The sequence below is a fragment of the Bradysia coprophila genome, unplaced genomic scaffold (genome assembly GCF_014529535.1).
Source record: "Bradysia coprophila strain Holo2 unplaced genomic scaffold, BU_Bcop_v1 contig_302, whole genome shotgun sequence".
In the NCBI taxonomy this organism is placed as follows: Eukaryota; Metazoa; Arthropoda; class Insecta; order Diptera; family Sciaridae; genus Bradysia; species Bradysia coprophila.
The window spans coordinates 5,886-16,885 of record NW_023503562.1 but is presented as its reverse complement, the minus strand read 5'-3'; the positions used below and the strand labels follow the sequence as shown (position 1 = coordinate 16,885).

At 36.9% G+C, this 11,000-nt stretch overlaps 1 protein-coding gene across 1 annotated transcript; it reads left to right on the top strand.

The window, feature by feature from the left end:
- Nucleotides 1-8,109: 8,109 nt before the first annotated feature.
- Nucleotides 8,110-8,777, top strand: LOC119079200 (extensin-1-like). Its single transcript, XM_037186990.1, has 3 exons — nucleotides 8,110-8,114; nucleotides 8,186-8,344; nucleotides 8,438-8,777. Exons 1-3 carry the CDS (start codon nucleotides 8,110-8,112, stop codon nucleotides 8,775-8,777), a joined length of 504 nt encoding a protein of 167 aa, XP_037042885.1.
- Nucleotides 8,778-11,000: the final 2,223 nt, after the last annotated feature.

Sequence of the window (11,000 nt, the reverse complement as noted above, 5' to 3'; positions counted from 1 at the left end):
TTACTATAAATAGCAGATTCAATATTATATATTGTATAATGTGCAATTGATAGTAAAGTGCAGGTTAAAGGAATTGAAGTAAAAGATTTCGCATTCAATTTTGTGTTCGTATCAATATCAGAAACACTCATCTAAGTTCTGGTGCGAAGTTTTGTTCTGATTTCGCGAAACTTTATCACTCGCTAGCTACTTACTCCAAATAGTAGAGCAAAAATGAGGCAAAAAAGGTGATGATCACACTATTACTATATATAAATATATCGAACATCAGCTCATAATAAACGAGAAAAAAAAATAAACAAAAAAGCAAAACAAAACAGACACCTCTATATCCATACCACGAGCGATAATAATTAAGGAGAGGCTAAAGAGATTGGCCTCGGTTTGTGTCTATGATATTCTGACCATACGCCCCATCTATCGGACGGTGGCGGCACTTGGTTAGGGTTTTCGCTAAATTTGGCTAGTCAGCGCCACCTACAGTTTGTTTTGGAATATTCATGAAATTAGAGACAAATAGCACTCCCGCACAAGATTTGACCACAAATTTCTACACAGAATTTCTACACAAATATCCTCGAGAATAGACAAACCTTGAATAGCCTCAGTTATAGGTCTTCCAGGTCTTTACAGTTGAAAAAATCTATCCAGCTGAGCTATATGGCACAACAGTTGCCAACACTTTGCTAAAAATATCACGATATTACCAGTAAATTCGCTTGGATCCACATTTTTTTCTCATGAGTATCATAATAATGTAGCACTAGTCGGTCGAACAACATGACTTCGACCCCACGAAACTCGCACTGCTCAATTACATTTCCATTTTTATTTACTTTCATTTTTCACGCGTTCGCGATACACCGAATAAAACTAATACTAGACATGCCATGCAAAACGTCTACTTGGTTTCTTGTACTAAAATAAGTCTGTAGCGCTTTCAAGGTGTTTTTACAAGGTTGTGTAGGCGCTACGCATTAAATAATAGAATTTTGGACACAGCCGTTTTCATATTGTGGAATATTTTGCGCGAGAGATGTGAATGCCCACGGATTGTGGAAGCTTTTTTTTAAATTCATAGATTCGAAATATCAACAGATAACATTTGCGGCTGCAAAGTCTAATGTAGAAAACGTATTATTCAATCGTCTGAATGCCCATCCCTTAGATCTGTTCATGTAATTCATCGACACTGAGTGCTTTACTTTTACTTTTCGACACTAAGATGCAAAATAAACCATATGTACTAGGCCTGTTGATTTTAGAGAAATAGTCTCAAATTCATCTGGCATAGTGTCTATCTGGTCCGGAAGGCTAAAATATTGGACCCGTATTTTTTTTAGAATTTTAAAAAATAGTTTAGATCTGGGGAGCGAAGCATTTGTTGATATGTACGAATGCGTTGGTTAGAAGAGTAAAAAAAGATATACCACCATCATTCTCCTCTCTTCTAACCAACGCTTTCGTACATTTAAACAAATGCTTCGCTCCCCAGATCTAAACTATTTTTTAAAATTCTAAAAAAAATACGGGTCAAATATTTTAGCCTTCCGGACCAGATAGACACCATGCCAGATGTATTTGAGACTATTTCTCAAAAATGAACAGGCCTAATGTACTGATATACGTATAGTATACAGGCAGTTTTATTTCATTCTATTGCACACCTTCAATTGTAGAAATAAATCTAATCGCTAAATAATTTTTCTGTCGCTGTTATGTGGGCAAAGTTGTCCAGTTTTCTAATTTTTTACTCAAAGGAAAAAGTTTTATTTGTATGGAATAGCAAATATAAACCTGTTACCAAAGCAATTGTTCTAACATTGATAGAATGCTTTCACCAAAATTCCAGAAACTCTACAAACATACGATATATGCATGTTCGTTTATTCTAAAAGTATGATAAAGGTACTCTATATGCTCACAGTAGAAAGTCTGTCATCTCTCACAGGTGTATACATCCACATATATGTTGTAGCTTGTAATTATGACTCGTTAGAAACGTTGTATGTGAGACTTTCGTTTCTTTTTGGATGACATAGATTTCATTTCGTTGCATTCCTCTAGTTTACTAATGATAAATTATTTGCTTACCTACAAATACGTTATCACTTCGCCTTATCAGTTATTTATTTTTATGCATCCATTAGTCTGATTCTCAATGAGTATCACACCAATGAAAAAATTTATTTTTATTTTTTTATATTTTATTTTTACAATGTTGTCAATCATAATTTTACAGTAACAGACTTCAGTAGAATAAGGGGCCGTTCATAAATGTTTTCTTCGATTCCCTCCCCCTAATCGCAGACGTCATTTATTAACAGTCCCTAACTTTCCTTATGATTCGTTCTAGAGAAGCAGCCTGGTGTCAGTAAGCAAAATCTTGGAAATATTGACATTTATCATTCCTAACAGACTTATAGTACATTATTTTGACGCTATGAAGTGAAGTGAAGTGAAGCATATAATGCTCATCGCTTGTGACCTAATGGTGTTTGGGCAGCAGAGTTTAACACTATGCTAAGTTCCCTATTCCTGTTTCTGGAAAACGAAGATCAATTTATCAATTTCCAAAAAAGGAAGGAAGTGTCACTAACTATAATAATGGTGGAAATATTGACATCTATCCTTACCTTATTACCCCTTATTACCCATGGTAATAGCAACAGAGTTTTTACACCCTGTTTTTAAAATTATGAATTATTACTTCGCCGTTTGTAAATTATGTACAAAAGGGACCATTCACAAAATACGCACGCTAAAATAACGAATTAGAAACCGCCTACCTCTTGTTCGCAAAAATTTGTGGATTTTTTTTCGAAAATGTATAGAGCGCTAATGTCTAATCTTCCCTCCCTCCGTAGAAGCATGCGTACTTTGTGAATGACACCTAACAAAGTAAAACAGACTTATTTCTGTAAATTTCATCTATTTGATAAAACAAATCTAACTAGTAGAAACAATGAATGAAAGTACTTGTCGAGAACTAAAAATGTTTTAACGTTCAAATAAATGTTTTAGTTTCTTCATCGTAGTCACGCAGTTCCATGTTTCGAGAATCTCGAGAATCCACTAGTTCCTTTAACATTGCTTCATTGTAAAAGTAAATTAACTCATTTTCCATTTTTGTTTTCCAATACTCATCACTTCGAACCACTTTCTCAATTTTAAACTGGTCTGGTCCCAAATAAACCATCAAATATGCAAAATTTTTACCTGTTATACGCAACTGGCCCTGAATCTCCATATACCAATGACTGTTATTGTTCACAGTAATAACATTCGATTCTTTTGATTTTGTCCAGAACGGTAATAATTTTTGCTGTATGGCGTCATCGACTGATTTTCCGAATGCTTTTTTTGGACATTTGATTACGATTGTGCCATCCCGTCCAAACAATCGAAATGGTGTAAGCTCCCAGAAAACTAAATTCTGTGTCTATAAAAATGCCACAAATTTTAATTTGTTTGTTCTTATAGACGAGAGAAAAATTTTTTTAAAGCTTCGATCTGATGTAGACGTTGATGATTTTGGTCGGAGGTATTGGTGTACAAAGCATTGTGATATAAAATGTCATCGACGATATTCTTATAACTTTTTCGGTTTCTCGAATGTAAAATCCGACTGAAGTATGACGATGTCAGTAAGTTCTGTTTTGAGCTCGCAATATTTGGTACTGAATTTTTGATCGTGTGTCTGAGCCTCTATTTCATGACGATTTCTTCTATCTTCATCGAGCCGGTCGAGGAATATTTTTTTTGCGATTTCAAATTGATCTGATGTTATATCCACATCCTCATGTCCATCACCATAGTGACGTCTCTTCTTATTTTCACTCGGCTGAACATTCATTCTTCGCCTCTTCTTGTATTTGTCCTTCCCAATTGCATTCACTTGAACTTTTCTTTTTCTCTTATTCTCCATTTTCAACATTTCTGGTAAAACGTTTCCATACTTAAACTGCTGAAATGTAGACCCACCATGGTACCCAGAATTCAAATGAACGGAAGCCATTGATGATCTACATTTGTAGGAACCAGCCAAACAATTATTTACACGTTTGCCACCTACGAATTTGTTATATCATTGGTTAGAGACGACAAATTATCTTTATTTTGATAATTGAAAATTTTTGTATACAACTGATATAAACTAATGTGTTAGAAGAAAAGAGCAAATGTAACTTTACCTAAAAGTTTACAAATAATGCTATTGAATCCTTCTACCGCATTGTTGTCTAGTCCAGCCAAAAGACTCTTAGCCTTATTCGCAAAATAGTGCTGGCATAGACCAAGAATTTCATAGTATAAACCATCACTCTTCAATAGTGCGATACGATCCCTTGCTTCAGGTGTGGTAGTCTTTGTGCAGAAATATTCAGCGCATTCATCATGAAGGCCGAAGCAGTGAAGTGGTGCATTCATACAGTCTTTTTCGAGGTTTCTACACTTCTCACCTAAAGAAATATCACATTCATTCCAATGCTTAGCTGCCATTCGTACACCCAAGCCTATGTCTAAGCCTAAGAAAAATTAGTAGTAAGAAAGTGTGGCAGTCGAAATTAAGGAATCGTCCATTGATTGTCCCACGACGTTAGCCCAGTAAAAACCCGTAGAGGAATTCTTTTGGAAATCAGCCTGCCAATATCGGACTCATTTTACAGTGAAGTCACTTTAATTTTTTTTGAACATATGGCCCGCGAAAACATTTGTGAAAGTGGTTATGGATTCTAGGCACATAAAATTGACACCTCTGGAAAATGGGTCCGATTTCAGTAGGATGTATTTAGAGAGTTTGCGCAAATGACGTATAACTTTTATACGTCAACTTATAAGTTGAAAACAATAAGTAACATTCCAGAACGTCTTGTATGGCGGATGTGACTTATAAGTAAGTTGACTTATAAGTTATACGTCATTTGCGCAAACTCTATTATATATCATTATCATATACAAACCACTGCAACAATTCTTTTGTTATTTTCAGTGTTTGAAGTTAGAGTAATGGTGCAACCAATGCTCTTACTTACTGTATATCCTATATGATGTAGCACGATCCGATTTTTAAAAAGTTCTTTCATATTCATATATGCAACAAAGGCTTTTAAAATAGCCCTTTTTGACCATTTGTCAGATTAAAACTATTAGTAGTTCGAACTTGGCTTTAGTCTCTACCAATGTAGGATTGATGGGTATCGTGGGGTATCAATGAGTTGACAAAATTAAATTCAGTTATAATGGAACGATGTGATTACCAATTTTACGACTAATAAGCTTCCGGGTGTTTTCGATTAAATTTTTTTGTTGTCCTCTAAAGCTGCCATCTTTTTGTAAAAGTTCTTGTGCACGTGAGTATGCAATCGTATTTGTCAATGTAAACAGTTGGATTTTGGTACAGCCGAAGATCCCTTAGGGCCTTATACGTAGATGAATCACCGTCTCCAACGAATTTATGAAAACGAGCACCCTTTTCAGCGCAGTGTTTGAAACCTTCCACAATGATAGCATTTTCCATCCCAGTTGATGGTCCGGTCCAATTGGCATTGCATTGATGTAAGTGTGGAGATACATTTTTCGATTCCGGCAATTTTGCATGTGTGACAATACTTGTTCTTGACATGGGAGTATATAACTTTGTTTGTCCTTACGCCAACTATGGCAGCACACCCAGCTAACGACCTGAAAATTTTTGTTGTACGATCGTGTTGGCCAACTTCCATCAACTTTTACTGCGATTAGCGCATTTCCTGCCGAGTCAATTTCATTGTGTTCCCTTCGCCAACATTTTTTCCTCCTCCAGGACTTCCGCTTCTAATTTTTTGGATAGTTTCCACCAATCTGCTTGTAACAGTTTTTCGACATTGTAAAACGTTTGGTAGCTCATGATGGGTATATTGAAGTGCATAAGAAATTCTTGAAGGTGATAGTATCCAAGCCCGATAGATATAATACCATTCACAGCTGCCTCATTGTTATTTGCTTGGCTCTTGACTTTCGGACATGAATCAATGTCCTTTATGCGATTGCATGATGAACATGTAAAGCGAAACTTCGAAATTAAGCCTCTTCGAGTTTCCTTTGAAAAAACCATTTCACCATTACATTTCTTACATGATACATTGAATGCGTTTTGAATTTGAGTAAAGACGTGATCGATGTCAACTATTCGACGGCTGCTATCTTGTTTCTAGAGAAATTATGACAAATTATTTAGTACTTCCCAGCCGTATTGTAAAATGAAAGTATGTAAATGTGAGTACTATGAGTTAGGCCAAGTAAGGTGCCATGTTTTTTAAAAGATAAAATTGCAGTACCCAACGTTGTGGAAATATTAAAATAGAAAACAATTGTTTATTTTAGTAACACTTGCCAGTCATATTTTTTATAACTCCGTTGGAATAGTACATAACGTCCGAGGTTCCAAATTTTATAGTCCGACCCGATGAGGACGGCAGTATTCCCACTCGTCAAAATGAAAATTTTGGAACCTCGGACGTACAATGCTTCACGTGAATTGGAAATGTAAATGCATATTTCAATATGAGGGAAAACGCCAGTTACTTTACCGTATCACGTAAATTCAATAGAACAAGACATTTTGTTACCTTATCCTCGAATGATGCTTCTTTAGTGGAATCGTCAACCATTCTTGAATTCTAAGTGAAGATAATAGATAGACTATTTATGTCTGAGCAAGTAAATCAATATCTACAGCTACAAGGACAAATCAAAACCTATTACAGTCTTCTACTAGAAATTTATTGATTCCTACATAGATCACTAAATTATTAGAATCTCGTCATCAATAATGCAAATAATAATAATTAGGACTGACGATGGAAATGGTACTTCTTGTGTCAAATTCAATCCGAGGCCGGTAAACACACATCAAGCCTTTTCCATCATTTATCCTATTTCCAAGTGAGATATTCTACTCAAAAACTTGAAGTAAAGTCTCGTCGCCGTGAAGTAAAGTTCATTTTACTACATGCTGGTGAGTTATTAAATAGAAAAAACCAAATTCTGAAAATTTTAGACATAATATAATTCGACTGGACATAATATAATTACGATTTTCACCTATAATTTGATGTGATACTTAAAATTATAAGTTGACTCCACTCCATATACTTTTTATGGGAGATTTTCAAGTCTTGTACATCAACTTATAATTATGAGTAAAAGTTGTAATCGCACTGTTACCCCACATAAATAACCGTATAACGTGTTAGCTGAATAAAAAAAAACATTTTCGAAAAATACTTTCAAATTCTAATTTATAGATGAGGAAAATATTGACACTACCTCGTCAAAGTTAAAATTCGCATCAGTTTCGTTATCGTCGATGATTTCAACAGGTATCCATTCTTCAGATTCCTGAAAATATATTCAGTCATTTCCTTAGATTCATAATACTGAGAACGACTTTACGGGAGTTGAGAGAAACTCTATACTTATTATGAGTTACCACACATAATTGGTTCTAATAAATTAACTGAGGATAGATATGCATGAACCGAAAAAAACTTTATTTGGGAAATGTCTTTTCGTGACGGTTAGTGCATAACTCTCCTCAACTAGCACTCCATAAACTGACAATTATTAGATTCTTGTGAAATATCGCCAATAAATATTTTCCCTGTTCATTATACGAAATGCAGCTGGAAGTCATAAGATCGACAAAGTTATACTTTGAAGATTTTCCAGATAATACTCGGAACAGATCAGATCAACTCTACCTGAAAGTATCTGAGTCTGAAATGACCTAAAATTATTCTGAAATTTGAAAATCAAAAGAATTCAGGTAAAACATGTCAGATTTCATGCATACCTGAAACATGCTCTCATTTACCTGAGATTTTATTGATATTCAGATTTCAGGTAAATTCAGCTCAGATGACAAATCAACATGGAAATGGTTTCTAAACATAAAATTGTTTCAATGGTAATCCTCCAAACTGATCCAAATTTTTATACGTTCTCGCGGCTAACAAAAAAAGAAACTGTAAGTTTCACCTGTAGCAGGTAACTTTGGCTCAAGCTTATTTACAATTTATAATAGTTGTCACAAGCTGCAGCTATAGCACCAGGGTCGGACTGGCTACCATGAAGTGCGTTGGGAGTTTAGTCTAAAATGTTAGTGAACAGGTCCAATATGTTGTAAAAAAAAGCGGAGAAATAGGAATAATCGACCGCCAGTCAGTTATAATCGACCGCCAGTCAGTTATAATCGACCGCCAGTCAGTTTTGATCGACCGCCAGTCAGTTATGATCGACCGTCAGTCAGTTATGATCGACCGCCAGTCAGTTATAATCGACCGCCAGTCAGTTATAATCGACCGCCAGACAGTTAATTACAATCGCCAGTCAGTTATAATCGACCGCCAGTCAGTTATAATCGACCGCCAGACAGTTAATTACAATCGCCATTCAGTTATAATCGACCGCCAGTCAGTTATAATCGATCGCCAGTCAGTTATGATCGACCGCCAGTCAGTTATGATCGACCGCCAGTCAGTTATGATCGACCGCCAGTCAGTTATAATCGACCGCCAGTCAGTTATGAACGACCGCCAGCCAGTTATGATCGACCGCCAGTCAGTTTTAATCGACCGCCAGTCAGTTTTAATCGACCGCCAGTCAGTTTTAATCGACCGCCAGTCAATTTTAATCGACCGCCAGTCAGTTATAATCGACAGCCAGTCAGTTATAATCGACCGCCAGTCAGTTATAATCGACCGCCAGTCAGTTTTAATCGACCGCCAGACAGTTAATTACAATCGCCAGTCAGTTATAATCGACCGCCAGACAGTTAATTACAATCGCCATTCAGTTATAATCGACCGCCAGTCAGTTATGATAGACCGCCAGTCAGTTATGATCGACCGCCAGTCAGTTATGATCGACCGCCAGTCAGTTATGATCGACCCAGCTTCAGTCAGTTATGAATCGACCGCCAGTCAGTTATGAATCGACCGCCAGCCAGTTAATGATCGGATCGACCGACAGTCAGTTTTAATCGGACCGCCAGTCAGTTATAATCGACAGCCCAGTCAGTTATAATCGACCGCCAGTCAGTTTTAATCGACCGCCAGTCAGTTATGATCGACCGCCATCAGTTATGATCGACCGCCCAGTCAGTTATGATCGACCGCCAGTCAGTTATGATCGACCGCCAGTCAGTTATAATCGACCGCCAGTCAGTTATGAACGACCGCCAGCAGTTATAATCGACCGACAGTCATTTTAATCGACCGCCAGTCAGTTATAATCGGACAGCCCAGTCAGTATAATCGACCGCCAGTCAGTTTTAATCGACCGCCAGTCAGTTTAATCGACCGCCCAGTCAGTTATAACGACCGCCAGTCAGTTTTAATCGACCGCCAATCAGTTAATATCAATCGCCCAGTCAGATATAATCCGACCGCCATTCAGATACTCGACCGCCATTCAGATACTCGACCGCCATTCAGTTAAAATCGACCGCCAGTCAGATAAAAAGTTTTTGTATTTCAGTGGTGATGCCGGTATCTAATACATAAATGTTTGTATCTCAGTGGTGATGCCGGATCTCATACAAAATGTTTGTATTCAGTGTGATGCCGTATACCATACAAAAAATGTTTGTATCTCAGTGGTGATGCCGGTATCTCATACAAAAAATGTTTGTATCTCAGTGGTGATGCTGGTATCTCATACAAAAAATGTTTGTATCTCAGTGGTATCGCTATCATGTTGATCAGTGGTGATGCGGTATCTCATACAAAAATGTTTGTATCTCAGTGGTGATGCCGGTAATCCTCATACAAAAATGTTTGTATCTCAGTGGTGATGCCAGGTATCTCATACAAAAAATGTTTGTATCTCAGTGGTGATGCCTGGTATCTCATACAAAAAATGTTTGTATCTCAGTGGTGATGCCGGTATCCCATACAAAAATGTTTGTATCTCAGTGGTGATGCCGGTACCATACAAAAAATGTTTGTATCTCAGTGGTGATGCCGGTATCTCATACAAAAATGTTTGTATCTCAGTGGTGATGCCGGTATCTCATACAAAAATGTTTGTATCTCAGTGGTGATGCGGTATCTCATACAAAAATGTTTGTATCTCAGTGGTGATGCCGGTATCCATACAAAAATGTTTGTATCTCAGTGGTGATGCCGGTATCTCATACAAAAAATGTTTTAATCTCAGTGGTGATGCCGTATCTCATACAAAAATGTTTGTATCTCAGTGGTGATGCCGGTATCTCATACAAAAATGTTTTTCTCAGTGGTGATGTCGTATCTCATACAAAAATGGTTTGTATCTCAGTGGTGATGCCGGTATCTCATACAAAATGTTTGTATCTCAGTGGTGATGCCGGTATCTCATACAAAAAATGTTTGTATCTCAGTGGTGATGCCGGTATCTCATACAAAAATGTTGTTCTCAGTGGTGATTGCGGTATCTCATACAAAAATGTTTGTATCTCAGTGGTGATGCCGGTATCTCATACAAAAAATGTTTGTATCTCAGTGGTGATGCCGGTATCTCATACAAAAAATGTTTGTATCTCAGTGGTGATGCCGGTATCTCATACAAAAAATGTTTGTATACTCAGTGGTGATGCCGGTATCTCATACAAAAATGTTTGTATCTCAGTGGTGATGCCGGTATCTCATACAAAAATGTTTGTATCTCAGTGATGCGTATCTCATACAAAAAATGTTTGTATCTCAGTGGTGATGCCGGTATCCCATACAAAAATGTTTGTATCTCAGTGGTGATGCCGGTATCTCATACAAAAAATGTTTGTATCTCAGTGGTGATGCCGGTATCTCATACAAAAAATGTTTGTATCTCAGTGGTGATGCCGGTATCTCATACAAAAATGTTTGTATCTCCAGTGGTGATGCCGGTATCCATACAAAAAATGTTTGTATCTCAGTGGTGATGCCCATACAAAAGTATCCATACTATACAAAAAATGTTTGTATCTCAGTATGGTCTAT

Coding starts and splice junctions, on each gene's coding strand:
- LOC119079200 (XM_037186990.1), top strand. Junction 8,345..8,437: donor CCAGTCAGTTATAATCGACC/GCCAGACAGTTA, acceptor ATCGCCATTCAG/TTATAATCGACCGCCAGTCA.